General features: G+C 39.4%; 1 protein-coding gene across 1 annotated transcript in view; it reads right to left on the minus strand.

Moving 5' to 3' along the window:
• The window catches only part of TNKS (tankyrase), a 138302-nt gene that overhangs the window by 13132 nt on the left and 105238 nt on the right, over window positions 1-19932 (minus strand). Inside the window, exons 12-22 of the mRNA XM_048302994.1 lie at window positions 15439-15610; window positions 14191-14270; window positions 13032-13177; window positions 11892-12057; window positions 9020-9239; window positions 8640-8749; window positions 5936-6124; window positions 4353-4590; window positions 3593-3675; window positions 1696-1816; window positions 965-1062 (exon numbers count right to left, since the gene is read on the minus strand). Coding sequence (XP_048158951.1) covers window positions 965-1062; window positions 1696-1816; window positions 3593-3675; window positions 4353-4590; window positions 5936-6124; window positions 8640-8749; window positions 9020-9239; window positions 11892-12057; window positions 13032-13177; window positions 14191-14270; window positions 15439-15610 — 1623 coding nt within the window. The remainder of the gene's footprint in view (window positions 1-964; window positions 1063-1695; window positions 1817-3592; window positions 3676-4352; window positions 4591-5935; window positions 6125-8639; window positions 8750-9019; window positions 9240-11891; window positions 12058-13031; window positions 13178-14190; window positions 14271-15438; window positions 15611-19932) is intronic.

Below are 19932 nucleotides of genomic sequence, written 5' to 3' on the forward strand. Positions count from 1 at the left end.
TATTAGGAAAATACCTGCACTGTAAATTCTCCTATGTAATTAGCAGAGCATTTCTGATTCCCTCAGAAATTGTTTCATTGTGTCTTTTAGAGAAGTATTTATAGCTACAGCAACAATATTACATAACAGTTCAAAAAAATATTCCAATTTGCTATGGCAGAAAAGTGACCCTTTCTTTCAGAAAAGTTTATAAAAAAGATCTACACAAACTCCAGTTTATGAAGTTACTAATAAAAAATACACCCAGGTAAGCTGGAAGCAATCCTGATTATCTAGACTTTTTAAAAGACTCCAAACACTTCTGTGCTATAGTGTAGGAACACGACATAAATAGCAAATGCACAGTAGAACCGAGTTTCTTCCAAACACAACTCTTCAGGAAGTCTCTTTTCTGTTATGATTTTTGCTTTCAAAATGGTATGTCCTTGTAGTTGACTTAAATAAAAGAGCATGTGTGTGTGGGGGAGGCAAAATTACAGTCAATTCTCAATTATCCAGGACCTGTTTATCTGGGTTACAGATTAACTAAGCCACCGAGACAAGAGAAAACAAGCTGGTTCACAGAAAATGCCTAGAGAATTGCAAGACCTTGATCCCTTGGTCTTCACACACAGCTTTTAATTTTCAAAGGTCCACCTATCTACGGAAATCTGTGGAAACCCTTCCTATGAGGCAATATCCAAGACAAAATTCAAAACACAACAAAATAAAATCGGGATAACACTAAGTGAGCAGAGACCATTTATTTAAAAAATTGGCAGGACATAGCAAAATAATTTCCCTCATTTCTCTATATGAAAGGACAAATGAAGAGCCCTAAATTTCACGTCAGATCTATGCCATTCATACACCAAAGCCTATTTTAGAACTTTCAACACGTATTGCACACTTTAGCTCTGACAGGCTAATCAGTGGAAAGAAAAATAAATGGCCACTGAAGCATTAAGAAAGGGACTTGGATTACCTCCTCTTCTACGGATTGATACTCCTTATCATCAGGAGCAAGGTCAAGGAGAATGGTCCCCTGACTCACACAGTGGAAAGTCAAATAAGGATTGGTACCTGCAAAGAGAAGGAATGAAAAGGAGCAAAAATCAACAGGAAAAACCAATACTGGCTCTATTTGTATCCATCATCATCATCATTGTTCTTTTTACACAACCCCAGTACAGCAGGAAACGCAAAATAAACACAAGGCATAAGCACAACCTCAAAAAGATAAAAGTACTTTCATTAGCAGCAGAGGCTTTACAAGAGAGATGAAAAATGCATGTGGGATATAATTGCCCTTCATTGCTTCCTCTTTCAACAGAAACATCTCGGAAGTGTGGGGCAGCTAAAACTCCATCAGGTGTACCCTTCAGGATATAACTGGCCTGTGGGTAGGTACGTAGGGCAAATCAATCCAAAAGTTCCTCTCTGGGTAGAAGAGGGTCCTGAGAAATGAGCACAGCTTCCCAAGCTGCCTCCAGGGTATCCATTCTCTGAAAAGGCACGTGATCACTTGGTCTGGTATCTCCTTAATATATTCTTTAGCTATCACAACTCACTCAGCCACCACGTCTGCAGCAAATACACTTTCCTGATGTTCAGATTCTTTCAAGTCCTGGTGACAATGCCTACATTTAGAGAAGGTGACTTACAGGAGCCTGTGTGCGCTACACCTAGACTAACCAGTGAAAGTGTCATATTTACCTTGCTGTCCTCCTAGAAGTCTCTCCACACCCTTTATTAATTTGTGGCGGTGTCCATACGCATTGATCCCAATTTCTTTAAGCTCCTCATGCCCCATGTCAGCCAACACATCCAGGGTTATCTGGAAAGGTGAAAGATCACAGAAATCACTTGCCAAACCTGGCCTGACTTTCAAGGCTGGAGACCTATCACTTGAGAAAAGCAAAGTATTCATGGTGCAACCAAATGCATGAAGGTAGTTAATGTTTTGCTTCACTTCTACTTGCTGCCACCTTCTGGCAAACCTCTCCCTATCACAGGACCATACCCAGCTGCTACAGTCTGAAATTGTGCACAACTTTTACTTCTCTCACACCAATTAACAGGAGCTGGTTCTCACAGAAGGTTCTCACTAACATTTTTACTTAGGTAGAAGGGGGATGCATGGAAATGCTGGGACAAATATGGGAGTACTTTTGAAGCATTCAAAGTTTCACAGTGTTGTACAATTCATTATTTTCACTACACAAGCAGAGGCTAATATTCTACAAGCTTACCAATAACGAGCCAATGTGAAAAAGTGCACATGAAGATAGTGCTGGAAAAAACAGCTTAAAAGAATAAGCTTAAAGAAGATGAGCTTGTTTTTTCTACAAAGAAACTTACAAGAAGAGCTAGATTATTTCAAAATGATGAATATATTGAATCCGATTTGCATTGTTAAATCTTATTAGCAGGGGAAAATTTTAACAACAGGTTAGGAGTTAAGGAAGCAAAAGCAGAACAAGACCAGCTAGGCAATAGGAAGGTGTGAAAAATACTACGAAAACCTGAGAAGAGTATAGGTTGGTTTGAGGTTGGTTTCCTTCTGAATAGAAACAGTTCCAAATTAAAGAAAAAAGCTTATGCTTCATATACCAGAAGGGAAAAAATTACATGGTATTTTACCTTTGAAGAGATACCTCCTAGTGTTTTATAGAAACAGCTGGAACTGTAAGCAACACATTACATTTTAAACCTTCGTTTCCTGTTTCCTCAGTAAAAGATTAGCAGCAGAGGCCAGAGGAAAAAATAATCATCACATCCAGTCTCTTGCACTTGCACCTTTCACTTCCACCAGTACACCCATCTCACTCATGTAAACAGATCTATTTAACTGCAACATGTTAAATTTAAGAAACAGTACATAAAGGGAATCTACAAATACATTACAAGTACTTCTGCCGCAAAACACAACGTAAGCTTGAGAAACTTACATTAGTTGTACTCTTTTGATATATTGTGAATTATTGATAAATCTGCAGGTTTTTTTCCCCTATCTCTCAATGCCATTTGAAAGTTAGCCCAGCAAAACCCAGTTAATCCTATGATCCTAACCTAATAGGAAATGTAGCTTCTGCATTCTGTAGCATGAATACTCCTGGGCTAGATTTTTAATTCAGCCTATAGTCAAACTGGAGAGTTTCCTACATCTAACCAAAGTATCACATGCAGCACTACAGGTGGTGAAAGGCTTGTTTGGCTATTGAGACTGCTGAAGGACAAATGCAGGTGACATTTCAACCTAACTTCATTATAGTCATCATGTTCAAAGTTCACAAGGTCCAAAATAACTCTCAGAATACAACCCAAATTGGCAGTCAGAGTGTATGTATAAGTGAAAGCTACCTGACACCTGAATCCAACAAGAAAAGGTATTTTCATAGGTTTTGCAACTTCACCATATTGTATCTGGCAATTCATTTGCAGAAAACTGAAAGAAAACTTGGACACACTTGTTTTTCTGTAGATGTGAAGTGTGGGGTTTTTCCTTCCCTTTTTTAATTGTCACTCGTAATGTGACTCGAAAATGTCACTCGAGTTTATTAGGTTAGTTTATCTTCTGAACATACAAACAGAGATGAAGCTTGCCACTTACCTGTTCTGTCTCAAAGATGTCTCGAAGGTGTTCAAGACCCAGGCTTTTTAGGAACTGGGTAATGTTCATGTCAAGACCAGAAACTGTAAGAGAAGAAACAAGTCTTTATATCCTATACATCTGAAGTAACAATAACCAAACCAACCAACTTAAAAAAAAATTAAGCAATACCACTGATTCTCTCAAAATTCCCAACTCTGATTCTTTTTACAATCAATTTGTCTATGTCTGTAATAAACAATCTACTTCCGTTGTGCCAAAGCTCATCACCGTTTCCTCTTCAGAATCAACTATTAAAAGCACAAACCATCTGTGACAATTACAGGCTCATACTGCAAAGAGAAGGAAAAGAAGGGTGGGTGTATTTTTGCTACCTGATCCCCTTAGATTCTGACCTAAAGCATGGATTCCAGATACTAATCAAAGGGTTTGAAAAGCCTTAGCAAAATCCCCCAGCCATCACAATCAGTACTCTTTCATCAAAATAATTCTCATTGGATTTTCTTTGTAAAGTCAATGAACATCTGGGCACCTAATCAGATCTGCATCTGTAGTCAGACCTAATCACTGATAGCAGACACAGATGAACAGTTAACAGTGAACAGTTAACAAGCATGGGACACTTTAAAATACAGATAACAGTTCAAACTGCACAATATTTTCTGGCTAGTCAGAAATGCTTTTCAGATAAAGCACGGCCCATTTTGATACTAAACTACTGTACTTCTGGCAATGTAAACTTGTCCAACAGCAAATGCACCTTCTCCTTCCTTCCTGTCAGTTCCTGCTGCTCCATCCCCAGCATTTGATGCCCCTCCTACGGCTAGTTCTGCCAGTGGGCCCGTGAGGTTATCTATGCTGCTGGCAGCAGAGAGGCAGGACGGTGTAGATGCTGGCGAGATCACAGAGGCACTAACAACAGTAGCTTGAGGCTTGAAGCACGTAGGCAAAGCTTCTGGAGGCATCGCATCTATCAGCAAAGCTCGGATATCATCAGCCTGAAAAACAGAAAGAACACCCAACATGAGCTCCTACTATCACAAGTCACTGATCTCTGGAAAGAATTTTAAGTTGATTTATTTGATTGTTCTGTTCCCCATTAGAAAGAAAACTGCCAACTTCTGTCACAGGGGAATTCATGATTGCAAGAACATTTTGATTCACCACTCAAGACACAGGTGGAATCAGGCTCTCCCCATTTCTAAAGGTATGTAAGAAGGTACATCTAATTTCTTTCTGGCACAATGACTTCATAGGTGTTAAAGCCAGGGAGAACAATGCAGCAACTTTATTAGAAATCCTTCACAACCTAGGCCAAGAAATGCCACTTCTTAATTTCTGTCAGGCTCAACTTCAGGTGCACTGGAACATGGTTTCAGTGGAAAGATTACCACCACCTTTGCTATAATCACATCTCATAGGGTTAGAACAGATAAAAAAAAGGACGGGAGCTCAGGAGAACTTAGCTAACAATTTGATTTAGCCTTTATTGACTAAATTAAGCAATACCCTCATCTTCAAGAATTTCCTCTTTAAAAGTTCTTGTAGAACATGATTAAGACATCCTTATCGTCCCCCAGAGAAATCAAATAATTTTCATACCCTTCATCACAAAGCAAGTTTTCTAGAGCTCAGATTACTCTGGAAGGTATTTCTTGACCTCTCCATAAATAAATCAATAGCCCTAAAAGATACTTGCACTGAAACCAGACACAGCATCCAATTTGGCTGCATTATCCATTCCATCAAGATTGTTTAAGGTGGGGCATACATGTTCATATAACTTTATTAGGCTTTTTAACCAGACACCACTTACAAGAAAGTTTACAGATGCCAGTTTTGGAAAAAGTTTGATAGCCACCTACAAATCTTTGGAGGTAGAATGAATTCTTTGGAATGTTGTTTTGGAATTAATAAAAAAAAAAGGAACTGAGGTAATATGGAGGCACTGAGCATAATTATCCACTAAACGTTCCCATTCCTCTAAAGGCCCATCTGATGTTCCTCCTAGGTTCAAAGAAATAATCACCAACAGCACACGGACTGGCCATCATCAGAGACATTCCAGACAGTTTTATTTCCGGGAATGAGGAGATTGATCCCAGGAGTGAATCCTTAAGGAGAAGCAAATCTTAAATCACAAGCCACACTAAGATCTCAGCCAAAGGAAAATGCTTGGACCCATGGACAAAAAGCCACAAACAGGCACTCAGAAGATGCTCTTCTCTCTCCACCTCAGCACAATGGAAGTGGAGACTGCTGATGCCTTGGAGCCATAGAAATGAATTTAATATACATAGCAAATCCTCCAGAGCAGCCTGTGGCTGGCTAACATGAACTTACTGTTGCCAGGTCTAGCGGTGTCTGACCCTCTTGGTTCTTCATAGTTGGATCTGCTCCATGAGCTAACAGCAGAGCACAGAGCTGTGTCCTTCCTTTTTGTGCAGCTTCATGCAAAGGTGTGAATGCCCATTTATCTGTTGCATTTACACATGTATTATATTTGATCAACAGTGCTGCTATATCCACATGCTGGAAAACACAAGAACATCTCAATCAACATGCCACTGGTAAAACATATATTCCTTTTTCATGTTGGAAGTAATGGTGCCTAGAGACTCTTGTGGTTTCTCTCCTCTGTAACTCATTCTGCCTCCTGTGTCACAGGAGCAGCACACTTCTCCAGGTACCAATTTATACTGCAGCTCCACAGTCATCTGTGTCTGTGCACTACCAGATCACTCACCAGCACATGAAGAATTGGGATCAGGCACAGAGTCAGATTTCTGTCGAATCACCCCAAGTACATAGCATGAAGTTTGTGCCAGCTGCAGGAGCAAACATGATACTTAACCCTGAATAAAAAAATTATTTGTGGACAACTTTGAACTGGCAAATTTACAGAGCTGCAACTTTTGTGGCACAATACTAGAAGCTCTGAAGATCATGGTGGTGTGCTACTGAGCCACCCCTGTCTGTACACAAAAGTCTTTGTTGTACTTTCTTTCTTGCAAGACTTTGAACTCATCTGTGGCAGAACAGATCTGTTCTATCTTCAATCATATTTTATGAGAACTGTAATTGATAAAACATGAGTGTTACAAGGGACAACTGTTTTACATGGGTTATAAAAGTAATGAACTTATAACCCCATGTTTCCATCAATATCCTGGCCTTGAAGTCTCCCAAGTAAAAATACGAGAAAACTGACAAATGAAATCTTTGCCTGTCTCTAACCAGCAGATCTTTTTTGTGCAAAACAGCGAAGAAAAAAAACCAGGTAGTAAAAATGAGTGGGTAGGAGCATGAAACACTGAGATTATAAGCAGAAGCACAAAGACTTGCCAATGGATTGCCTTTTTCCCCTCAATGGCAATTAAGTGACTCTTTGCAGCTCTCATAAAACAGCTTGGTCTCTGAACAAGTGTGATGTGAAAATACTGCCAACTTTATTTTTCCTCTCTGCCAAACTTTTAAAGCAATTGCTGTTCCTGTGATTTTTCTGCCACAGAAAGCCCTATTGAGGGACACACGGCATGAAGTGCTGGGTGGGAGAACTGAAGAAACTTTTGTGAGGAAAAGGCAGAGCCTGTGAAACTTGCCAGCTATGAACTTGTGAAACCAGTACTCATCTCCTCTCTACCTCCCATCACAGACATCTGAACAGGCTGATGACAGCTCAGAGAGAAGTGTGGGATGCCAGGAAAGGTATACAGCAACTCTTAACTAAATAAGCTGATGGAAAAGCACCAAACACTGCCTTTTTAATGTTTCCTAGAGAAAGCAAGGCAATCAGGTTAGCTTGGCATTATGATTTTTAGAAATGGTAACTGGCTAAAATCAATCTCTGACACTTCTCGATGCCAATAAGAAATGCTCTGACTTTGTGTAAAATGTATGTTTTGGTTTCTCATGCCAAAGAACAAGAATACAGTACTTCCAACAGACTTTATATCTTAGCAACATCCTGGGAATTAATGCTTATGGCAGATGCTGATACACAATATTGCTTGGTATTAGGACCCTGTATCATAAAAGAATTCTTTGTTGCATTTCTAATCTTTCATCGGGATTTGAGGCTTTTTGCTCTTTGGGACACTGGGATCCCAGAGTGATGTAAAGAACCAATACAAATGGTGTAGATTGAGTTCCACTGATGCTCTTTTAAAAAACAAGGTGAATGCTGCACATTTTATTTCATTTGCTCTCAAACAAAAGCAATCATGGCTCTATTATGGTCACCTCTCCCAGATTTTTCTGCACTTGTGCCAGGGCCAGGTAAGTAACAGACAAAGCATATCATGAGACCATCAAACCCATTACTTCATGAGCTTCATATCCTCTGTCTGACTGTAAGCACAGTGCTAGGAGCTTCTCAAGCACTGTCTCTGTACAATTATTTACAAGAGATTTCTTTCTCACCCAGTCCACAACTAACAACTGCTTATAAGCAATCTATTAGGCATCTGTGCAACTGGTACACAGATGCTTACTCCTATATGGAGGAAGGAGGGCCTGCCTCATACAAAATGGTTTGAATCTGCCACTGCATGCACCCCCCCTGCAGGACAACCACATTACAAACTCAGTAGTCCTTCAACACTTCAGCTCTAGCAATAGATTCCCACCAAACACCAGCTGTAACACACCTCCACTTCGCTGTCATCGTCTGCACACAATCCCATGGTATTTTTCTCTTCCTTCCATCTAAGCCTTTCAGAGACAACTTAAGGTCTTTTCTGTTTCAAATGTCACCCCAAACTTAACACTGTTCAATCCTGTGCATCTGCTTGCCTACATAAAAGCTACATTGTAGTGATCTTTCTGAACTGCAGCATTTAACTGCTACCGCACACCTGAATGTGTGTCCTACTGAATGTATAGGACTGCAAACAGGACTCAAAACAGTAACTTAACCCAACAAATATTTCATGCTATCAAAACCAGAACTATGTTCACAGCCAAACAGCTGCAAAGTAACTGGCTTTGGATATGATTTTAATGAGTCCCCTGCTGTTCTACTCATGGCAAGACTGCCTGCACCTACCCCATAGGATGCTGCATTGTGTAGGGGGATTAATCCTCCTTTGTCCTGGGCATTAACATCAGCACCATGCTCAAGAAGGTATTCAGCTACTTCCAAATTGTTGTAACCAGCTGTAGAAAAAGCACAGGAAAAGAAATTCAGTGTTAGGAGAGCTAAACTAAAGAAAAATATTAAACAGAAAAGCTAAGGCAATTTTTCAACTGCAAAAGTTCCTCTTCCCTAGTAATTGTATCAGCTCCTGAAATACGGGTGCCATAGTTAACTCTTTGTACAGGACAATTCTCTGTGAAACTCTTCTTATACCAATCCTGATTTTGGCAAATTACATCTGTAGACCTACCATAAATATGCAAGCCTTCAAAACCTGGCGTGCTACCCACCTGCAAGATGCAGCGGTGTTGAATTTCTTCCCTGGGTGTCTCTGCAATTGATATTTTCTTGAGTACACAGCTTCTGCACACGTGCCAGGCACCCCTTCTTGGCAGCATCTAGCAAGGCAGCATCTCCTCGCAGTAAGTCCTGGATATCTGTGTCCCCTTCTTTCACCAAATCTAGAGGAGTGTTCCCATCTCGATTCTTTTTTGTTGGATCAGCTCCATGCTGCAAAGAGCAAAGCGGAACGCTACTGTCACAATCGTGTGCAGAGCAGTGCATGAAGTGTGTCACTATTTTGTGAAACAAGATGGGACTTTGCTGACCTATCATAATGAAATAATAATTGTATAGGCACATGAAAATAAATCCAGAAGGCTGAGGCCTAAAAGCACTAGTCAGAAAGACAGCTGTGTGAATCTCAATTCCACAGGCAAGAACGGCAGCCCTCTCCATGAGCTGTCCCTGCTCTATTTGCAACTGAAGTATGTTCAGGAGCATTTCCTGCATATAGCTATTTCTTACTGCCACAGCAGTGTGAAAGGAAAGCCAACTGCAAGTACCCTGCTGCCAGTCCTCCTCTTCTCCTGAAAACTGGCAGGAATCAAATGGCTGGCAGAGGTATTTCCTGAGCACAACCTTCTGAGCTAGCAAAGCCAGGCTCTGAATTTTACTAAATGTCACCCTGATATTGAAAGGCACTTGTTTCAGAAGGGAACTAGAAAAGTACTCTTCTCTATACTTCCCAATAGATAACAGCACCATCTTAAGCAGTTTACAGGTCTTTGAAAAAGTGAAAAAAAATTTGGTGGACAAGTGGAGTTGGATGCTTGCTGGTAAAACATGCAGACCAGGCAGTGATAAGAACACAGTACTGGAGCACAGGGGATGAGAAGGAGAACATACAACTATGTAGAGCATATGGTGTGAGTCACGTCCACATTCAGTTTTGTGGGAGGACAGCTCCTTCCCTATTCCCTCTCAGCAGCAATGGGAAAAAAACAAAGATAGATAAAGCAGAGGAAGCTGCTGGCACCATAGTTCTCTGGCTGACTTCTTCAGAATAGTCAAACACAGTGGTCCAATCCCTGCCAGGAAGCCTACCCTGCCATTTCCCACTGGACGTGCTGGCATAGCTGGTGCACAGCTAGTGTGAGCCATGGGGAATGAGATGGGGATGGGGAGAACAGAAGGAATTAACTGTATTTGGAAGCAACACAATTGTGTTCATGGTGTAAAGGATAAAGAGCAAGGGACAGAAAGGAACAGAGTATTGATTACACAGAACCAGTTCCACATCTGTGGTTCTCTCAGGAAGAGAGCATTCTTCACACAAAGTTTTTTAGGCTGCAATGATTTCTCCAAGGTATGACCTGAAATCCCTTATTTTAAAGCTCATCAGAATTGAAACTATTCAAATATGCTCCAGAATAAATATCTGAATGAAGAGGCAGTGTCTTCTGAGACCCCTTCCAAGGCATAGAAACAAATGAAGGTGGTAATTTCAAAGAAAGGTGACAAAAAAAGAGTGTCTCCAAAATGCCTGTTTATTTTTGTTTCCTTCTTCAAGCAGACCAGGAGAGAAGGAGCAGACATCCGGAGGAGTCAAGCTCAACATCCACAACTCAGCAGAACTGACAGCACTGCCAGCAGGCATAGGAGACACAGCAGGAGAAACCCTGAGTAAACTGCAGTGCGAGCACATACCCACAGACACCCAGAGACTTCACAGCTGTGGGCATATTTAGCTCTTGTGCAAGAGTGATTTTTTAAAAAAAAAATTTCAGCACTTTTCTATTTCCCATTATATATCCATTCAGGATCCTCTGAAGACAAAATATGGCTAAATTCCCTGTGGAATTATCAGAAAAGGCCAGAGACCTGTGTCTATAATGCAACACTGTGCTTGAGAGATTATGAGTGTTCCTACAGCTTGAGCTAACATCTCTATTAGGCTGTTACTTCCAGGCCACCACCATGCCTACTCCACAGACATCTCTTAATATCTCCTGGTTTCTGCTGTAGATGTGATTCAAACTATCATGCTTCTCTCTCTGACTGCTTTTTTGGTAATCAAGTGAAATTAATTAATGATATAGGAGGGAAGTATTGGGGCTTTGCAGCAGCAAATGAAAAGTGGCTGGGGAAGATCCTCATTATTTTAAGACTATCCATATTCTGACTTTCTCCTATTTTAAATGTCGTGCTTCAGAGAGACATTAGTAGGCAAGGCTGAAAGGAAATAGGATTGGCAAGAAATTCTACTCTAGCACCCCTTTTCACCCTCCCAGGGCAGGATCTGACTTTATGTTAAGAAGTTTCTCAAACTCATTTTTCTCACTGGAAACATCTTTGCATTACCTCATGCTTTTTACAGGTTCTTCCTGTAAGTATAATGAATATTTATACCACCATATATTAACATGCATTTCCTCCAGGAGCTTGATATTAACATAACAGTTTTAAATTTCTCTCATACCAAACAGCACTTAGGACCCACCCTCAGTTATTACTCTGTAACACAGTCTTGCATAAGTATTAACAAAATTTACTTAAATGCAGTAACTGTTTCAGAAACGGATGGATAGGACAAGGTAGGGAGTTCTGATTTTTACACTAAGTCAGCTGGTTTTTCCAGTTTCAGAGTCCTGTCGACTCAGCTAACAGTATTAATACACGTGCTGGAAACTGTACTTGTACTGATGATTCTTTTTAAATCAATGATATTACACAAGAAACCATCTGAAAATTGCAAGATGAAAATTGATTCAAAGATACCACAAAGAATTCACTGAATGCAATTAACCTTGCATTAATTAGTCTTCAGAAAAAATAAACATATATGCATTTAAAGACACATCTGAGAACTCCAGCACATACTTTTAAAAGCAGTTTGCAGATTTCATATTTTCCTTTTGCTGCTGCTTCATGTAGAGGAGTGAATTTCCACAGGTCTGCCACGTTGACAGAAGCACCATGCCTCACTAAGAGTTCAGCCACTTCGTAGTGTCCATAAGAACAGGCATTGTGCAGGGGCACTAAGCCACTAATCAAAGAGAAAGCATTAATAGCTAGAGAATAAAATCCTATATGCAATCAGTAGATAAAACTCCCACTTTCACCAGACATTATTGTTATCTTTCAGTCTTTCCAGTTTTCATGGCTTTATTTCTCTCTATTAAATTAAACTTAAAACTTAAATTAAAACTTAATTATCCTTCTTCAGTTCTCATCCACAAGACTTTTAAATACTTAGAAAGCCCCAATGTTACAGCTTCCACAAGCAACTTCAATGATGTTAATAACAGACAAGAAATAAATTGCAAGACTCACTGTTGTTCTGAGTTTGGATATTTGAGTGTAAATTTCAAGAAAGACATAACACTAATATATTGTGTTTCAAGTACAGTTATTAGTAAGTACTGCACATCTGACAGATACAGAAGGATACCCAAACATTTCTTCCAGGGTAAGCCTGAAAACCCAGTATTGGAAATTAATTATCCCCCACCCTGAACTAATATAGTGGAGTAAAAGAGCAAACATAATCATGCTGCTTCACAATTAAGGCAAAAACCTGTAAATGGTTAATACAATTTAACTGAATATTAACTGAAAAAATAACTAACTTAATAATAAAAGCTAACAGAATTAGAAAAATGACCACAGATAACCCTGGTATTTTACCCTATTTTATTCAAAACTAATGTTAGATCACCTAAGACAAGTTAAAGGCTGCTGTCAAGCAAAAGTCTCCAAAATAGGCAAAAAGGAGAAAAGAAGTGTCATGTATTACAGTGCCAGGTATATACTTAATAATGGCTTTTCCAGAAAGCAAAGTATGCTGTAATGGTCTATAAATCTCCCTACAGCACAGGAACAACGCAGAACAAGAAGGAAAGAGAAAAATCCTCAAGAGAAAAACACAATGGTCACTGAAATCTGAAGCAAAATGAATAGGTGGGATATAAGTCTCACACTAATAGAGAACAGCAGGACATATCATGGAATGAAATGTACCCTTTATCTTTGGCATGCACATCTGCTCCATGGTGCAAGAGGTACTCCACCACTGATACGCGGTTATACCCTGCAGCAAAGTGCAGTGGTGTTGAATGACGGCCTTCCAGATCTCTGCAATTCACATTCTGAGGGCTGCAAAGTTGCTGTGAAGACAAGAGAACCCAAAATCTAGTACAAAACTAAAACTAACAAATAAAAAACTCCACAAAACCAAACAGCAACAACAAAACATGAAACAAACCCAAAAGAAAAAAACTAAACTACCACCTCCAAAGACCCCAACACAAAATTTGATCCCCTTATTATATTATACAAATTTTTTGAAGTACTAGGAAATTTCTTTCCACTTATGCAAAGTTAAAAAAAAAGCAGCTCTAAATTTATAGCTGAAAGTACTTCTTTAACAAACAAGAATTAAATGATGGGAGCAGTGTGAAGATGTTCCTAATGTATTACAAAGGGTGAACCTCTACATCATCAAGTCCCAGGTTCAAGGCCATGTAACTTTCTCCAGATATATTGCCATTTCCGGCTTATATTGCCTTCAGAGAACTAGAAATCTTTAACTTAGCAGTCAAAGGAGCTGCTGGTGCACAAAACTGCTGCTGTTTGAATACTAATATATATCATGTTGAAGTTCAAGGTGGGAAAGTATGCACAACAGTCTATCTGCAGGCTGTTTTGTCCACAGACCAAGTAACAAAAAAATGATCAAACCTTCCTGTGATGTTGGGATTCCATGGCCTGACCCTTCACCTTCAGATTAAGGATGGTTTAAAATATGAAGTCTGTTACCTATTAACAGTGTTTGCTTGCCATCTGATTGAATCATGCACCTGAGGGCTTGTTTCTACTAAACTGTGATTCTGAGAACCACAGGGTCTGCTTCAAAGAATTATGGGTACATCTGAGTCCATTGAAGACATGACTGTGTGAAGGACTGGCAGAATAAATAAGCAGAAACTCAAGAGAAACACACCTCAGTACATCTTAATGCACTGCTTTCTAGAAGGAAAAAAAGAAAGATCCACTCCTTCCCATTTTTTATGATTTACCATCCATTGGGCACTGCTTCCACAACTCATGTAGCAGAGGTTTCCACAAGCCTTGCATAGCAATGCAAAGTAGAAAATTCACATGAACTGTTCAAACCTACCTTCACAGTTTCCAAGTCTCCAGCTTTGGACGCTTCTAACAACCGATAATCCACATCGGATGTGCGCACAGGTGTACTTTCTACATAGGGAAAAAGATGCTTTAGGATACTTAAGTTCTATTAACTTGTGCTCACCATATTTTCCAAAGCTGGGGGGTGAACTTTGTCTGTTGTTACTCGCAAAAATGCAGCTCGGGTTGTGATGTTCAAGTTCATATTGCCAAAATGGCTGAATAAGGAGCTTTAGTGTCAGAGCAAATCAGTCAGATTTTGACTCTAGAGCTGACATTATTCTGCCAACATTCTTCTCTCTCAATCCACGTACACACATTCATGTGCACATTTTAACAAGTAATGGTACCCACGTAACCAGCTACATCTCAGGAGTACACTTCAAAACTGTCTTTCCTTGCACTGCTGTAAAATGCTTTTTCTTAGTTTTGTCCTGTTTTAAGGTAATATTGTTGAAACACTAGAGGAAACGGAGTTTCTAGCTACCATGGGTCTTCTCATCTATCTGGATATCAGCCTTTGTTTGACTACCTGCACACCTCACTGTAAGGTGAGTTACTTGCTCTGTAGTAGCTACTGATGCAATTATTCTTCTCTGTACTTGCAAAAATTCAAATGTAACGTGGGTAAGAGGATGCAAACCCTTAAGCACTTACGTGAAAAATAGTGGCACCCTCTTCAAACATCTATTCATCTTTTTAATGCAAGACATAAACAAATTGTTACCTAAGCAGTATCCAGAGCACTTTCACAATAAAATCTTTCTCTGCTGCACAGAGATTTGAAGTAGAAGTTCAAACAGTTTAGCAACTATCAGTGTTTTTCTGCCAGTAACACTCTGCTTGTGACTGCTAAAGTATGAAGTACCTAACAGGTTGCCTGATGGAGGGAAAAAGGTTTCTTACGTGCTCAGCAATGTTCCAGCCCTGGAACTTGCTACCAAAAGAATCCCAAAACTCCGTAGCTGTGCCTTCCTACAATCTCCTTGTACAGCAGCATGCTCTAAATCTACAAGATGGTTATTTTCTTCCTGATTTGCACAAAATCCCTGAACTGAGCAGAGCTATTTATTTATTTTCTGACAAGTATCACGCAATATATACTGTAGTTGTGTGCACTTGATGACAGAGAGATGAGAAAACTACTGCAAGTCTCTTGCACTGAAAAAGAAGTAAGATTCAAAGCTGTAAAGGGAGAAGCTGAAGTTCAAATACAAAAGCCTTTATTTTTACCCACCACTTAAGATCTGTTGCACTGCTTCATTTCCCATCTGTGCTGCTGTGAAGCCTTGCAAAGAGATGATGGAGGGATCAGAGCCGTAACTCAGCAACAGCCGGCAGGTTTGCAAGTGCCCTGCTAATGCAGCTCTGTGCAATGCTGTTTGACCAAGTGTGTCCAGTGCATTCATCTGAAAAAGCAGCAGCAACATAAAATAAAGCACTGTTGTAATTAAAAGGCTGCACCTGTCCCTGTCCTTAAAAAAGAAGAGCAGTAAGAATAATTTTCTGGCATACAAATTTACCTATCAATTCTTCTGCACTGCAATTAAACAAAACCAAATGACAAAATAGGCAAACACTCTAAAGGAAAAATAATTTACCATAGATGTTTTCCTGTCTTTTAACAACACAGGTTATTTGTTTGCATGGATAACAGACAACATAGGATTCCCAAAACCATACTTTAAATAGCGATCAAGCTTTTGAGAAATTTGATGAAGACCAACCTTGTGCAAGAAAAAACAAAACTATCACAGGAGGAGAAAGAGGTAACTTGATCTAAATTGTTACCAAACAATTCAAGGATGTTACAGCTTCAAGGAAATTACCATCTGTCATTGTCAGGAGAATAACTCAACATTACCCACTACCAAGAATTAATGCAAAACAAAGATGTCAAATTAAGAATTCTGAAGGAAATGAAGGAGTGGGGGGAGGGGGGAAGTTGGATACAAACATTTCCTCCTCGCTTTTTGTGCCTTTACAGAAATGTTAAGTATACCTGGATATAATTCTTCTCAATACAAGGCTGTATAAACAGGCAAAATGGAGTATCATTTTCAAAGAGTATGACATAATGGAAACATATCTGTCTGTCAAGATCTAACAGAGCACCTAAATAACCAGAAGTATCTCCCCCAGTGCACTACCAAAGAAAGGAAGAGAATAATAGGGAGCTTCAAAAAGCGGAAAAACACCCCCATGAAAATAACCTTTCAAGAAGATACTCTGTACCCAGCAGTGATTCATGACAAATTTAAATGCAAATGCCCAACAGCTTTTTTACCACTTTATGAAATACAGAACTACTCGATATTCTCTGCAAGCAACTTGGAACCTGTTATCTCTTTCCAAGCCTACAGATTGCAGGCTGTGAACTGCATGCATAATAAACTTTGTTACTGTATAAAACCCACCTTTTTACCTTCTCAAAATCTTTGTGGTGGCAGCAAACAAAGGTTTTACTTGCTGTTTCTCACCTAAAATGAAGCATGCAAATCCTACTACCTTTCCATGAAAACTAGTGAAAAAACATTTTGGGTAAGACACATACTCTATAACTCAATGAAATTTAACTATAACTAAATGAAATTAACTACGCAAAGATCTACTACCAGATAGGGTAAAAAAAATAAGTAAAAAACCTGCAATACAACAATATCAAGCCACAGGAAAGAACAAAGAACAACCAAATAAATACAGAGGAGTGTGATTCAGTATTGTCTGAAATTATTTTACAGACTGATAAAGAAGGAATTCCTCAGATCACAAACCTCTCTTGCAGCAAGATGGACAGGAAAATAGGCCTGCTTTCTTCTGTGTTCAGCCCATGCCACTCTAATAGGATTGCCCTAAAAGTTTTGTTTCAAATAAAAAACTTCCTGCTATCATAAATATTAACGAGATGCTGAATGTCCCAAGTCCACCATTTTGTTCAGATGATGATCCTCATCTGTTTCAGGACACTGGATACCTTTCACCACTGGTAACGCCACAGAGGTAAGCAGAACTCTGAGGTTACACACGTTTAGCAATGGTAAAGGCAGAATAAAACTAAATTGGTGGATTCTGAAAGTAGCTGATAACACTCCATTTATCCAAAAAAGAAAATCATAAGTAATGTATTCTTTACTACTAAATTGCTGTGTCAAACACGCCTGTACTGAACAAACTGTAGAAGCAATAGTAGCAAGGCATTCATTGTGCACAATTCGATACTGACTATGTCTCTGGAAAAAATGTTAATATTCATTTGAAAAGAACACTGTCAGAGTCATCAGAGCCATCATCTCACATGTCTTATCCAGGTCTCCTTTCACCTCTAAATCATTATCTTTCCCAACAATCAATTCTTCTGGCAGAAGAACATCAGCCATTTGAAGAATGACCTGCTTTCTTCTGAGACAAAAAGGGCTGCAGCTGACAGAGGGATGCATCACCAAAAGCAGCTGCTCTTTCTTTCAGGAGCAGCATTAGGCTTTGCAGGGCAATTTCAGTGGGAGTATGTTCACTTTGGGGCAGATCTTCTCTCACCAATAATGCACCACTTCTCGAAAACCAACCAAAGAATGTACTCCACTAAGGATTAAAGCAAGAGGACTTACTTCCAAATGAAAATCAACTTAAGCACTACAAATGGAAATACAAAACTGAGATTAAAGTCTTACAAAAATCAGACCTGGTTAAGACATATGCCTGGGTTAAACAATGTTCAGTATCAGGTCCAAAAACAAATGCCCTTTCAAATTCAAAGCTAAAGTCTAAACTCTGTTTGACAAAATGTGAAATATGCAAGGTGTACTGCCTTACTTGTGCACTGAGTAGCCAGGTTGTTCCAGCTGCACTTATTAAAAAAAGATAAATATAAATTTGGACTGCTTGATAAGCAGTCTGAAATTAGAAGCCTGTAGCTCTGAACTATCTTACAGCCAAGCTTTCTGCAAGGAGTTAAAAACAACAGGTTTGACAGCTTTTATTCCACAGCACACTGGCTCTGGATCCAATTTCTTCACCTTTTAGCATGAAAGCAGTCATTCCAATTTACATTGCTCAAAATGCAACGTAAAAGCAGAATATAGTTATCAACTGAAAAGAGTTTTTAAATAAGGGTTTTCAGAGAAAGATACTCTCCTATACAGTACTTCCCAATGCAGACTTCCTTCTTTTCTTTCTTCTGTCTCCTTTAATTGCCTTTTCCCCATCCTCAACAGACACAGTAGAGAAACGGAAACGGTCACGTATCATCAGACACTACTGAGATTTCCCCTTCCCTCACTGCTGCTCTCTTGGAGCAGTGTACACATTTACAGCAATGCTCCCTTTGGCTGCCTGGCACTTGTGGCAGCTCAACAGCTCAACAGCTCAGATCTGTTCAGGAAGCATTTTTTGCAAGACTTCATAATCATACTGGCTTTCTATCAAGATCAAATGCCCTATATATCCTCCTACTCCTTGACACTACGAACAGCAGCACAAAAAGCAACAGCTTCCAAGCACTGCGATTTTCTCTGTGACATCTTTCTAAAATATGTACATTCTAAAAACCACATGTGAAACTTGTGCTCTGCCAGCAGTCCTGTATCACAGTATCCTGCCCTGCAATGCAAGTGTTCTAACTGCTCTCCTGCATTAATTCTGAAGACAAGCTTGCAGTATGTCTTGTGTCTTGTTGCCAAACAAGAAACAGGATAGGAGTGAAGAAGCACTGGTGACAATTTCAAGCTCAGTCAGCTGAAAAAAGCAGAGAAAAAAGGGCCAGTTTCACTCTGAAAGCTCCTATAGGATCCAGTCAGATGTTACACAATTACCTCTTCTGCATAAAAGCTTACAATTAAGGTCAGGATGTTTGGATGTCTAAGCACTGAGAAAAGTTGAACCACTCAATCCCAACAGATCACACAGTTCGTTATGTTGTTAACCCTCATAGTCTAAAATCTGCTGCATTTCTGAAAGGTAATTCAATTTTTCAATTCTGACAGTTTCCTGAGAAAATCATACCTCTGCCTGAAACGTTGGAAGTGAATGTGTTACACAACAAGGTTATTCAAAAACATTTTAGCTTGTTGGGTGGGTCTAGATAGATGGTGAACATTTGCAAATCCATGATCATGAAAGGCTGCCAACATGCTACTCTAATGCACGGAAATAACTCTATTATGCAAAGATGCATAAAGCAAGATCCTCCCAGCAGAGCAGAATGAAGTAATTTCTGCTACCATCAAAAGAGGGACACTATCTCTCTGACATGACCTTACCAAGGTTCATTTTCTCTTGCAGAAGAATAGCTTCAACAGTATTCTTTAGAGGCATATCACAATTAAAGAGCATTCATGACATCTCTGCATTTGCCCAAGATACCAGTGAACTTGCACGCTTGCAGGTCTTTCTTTCCAACAATCCTTCCAGTTCAGAAAATACTCTAGTCCTTTACTTCTGCACTGCTAAAAAGCTGAATGTCTTTCTGAACACACTAATTTCCCATGTGCCTGTAAAATTGGACAAGAACTTAGTCATATGAAATATTCAACGATCTAGAAATACAAAAAACCAGGATGAAACTCACTTTTTCACTAGTTCATCACCTTTGAATTATTTTTTATACTAAAGATTTTGATCATCTTCAAAGATAAAATCATGGCATTTGAAGATTTGATCATGGGTCTAATAAAAATTGTTTATGTTTGAGGATTCCTTGAAGATGCTCTGCTTTTATTTTTCATATGGTACTTTG

This window comes from Corvus hawaiiensis, chromosome 5, assembly GCF_020740725.1.
Source record: "Corvus hawaiiensis isolate bCorHaw1 chromosome 5, bCorHaw1.pri.cur, whole genome shotgun sequence".
Taxonomy (NCBI): Eukaryota; Metazoa; Chordata; class Aves; order Passeriformes; family Corvidae; genus Corvus; species Corvus hawaiiensis.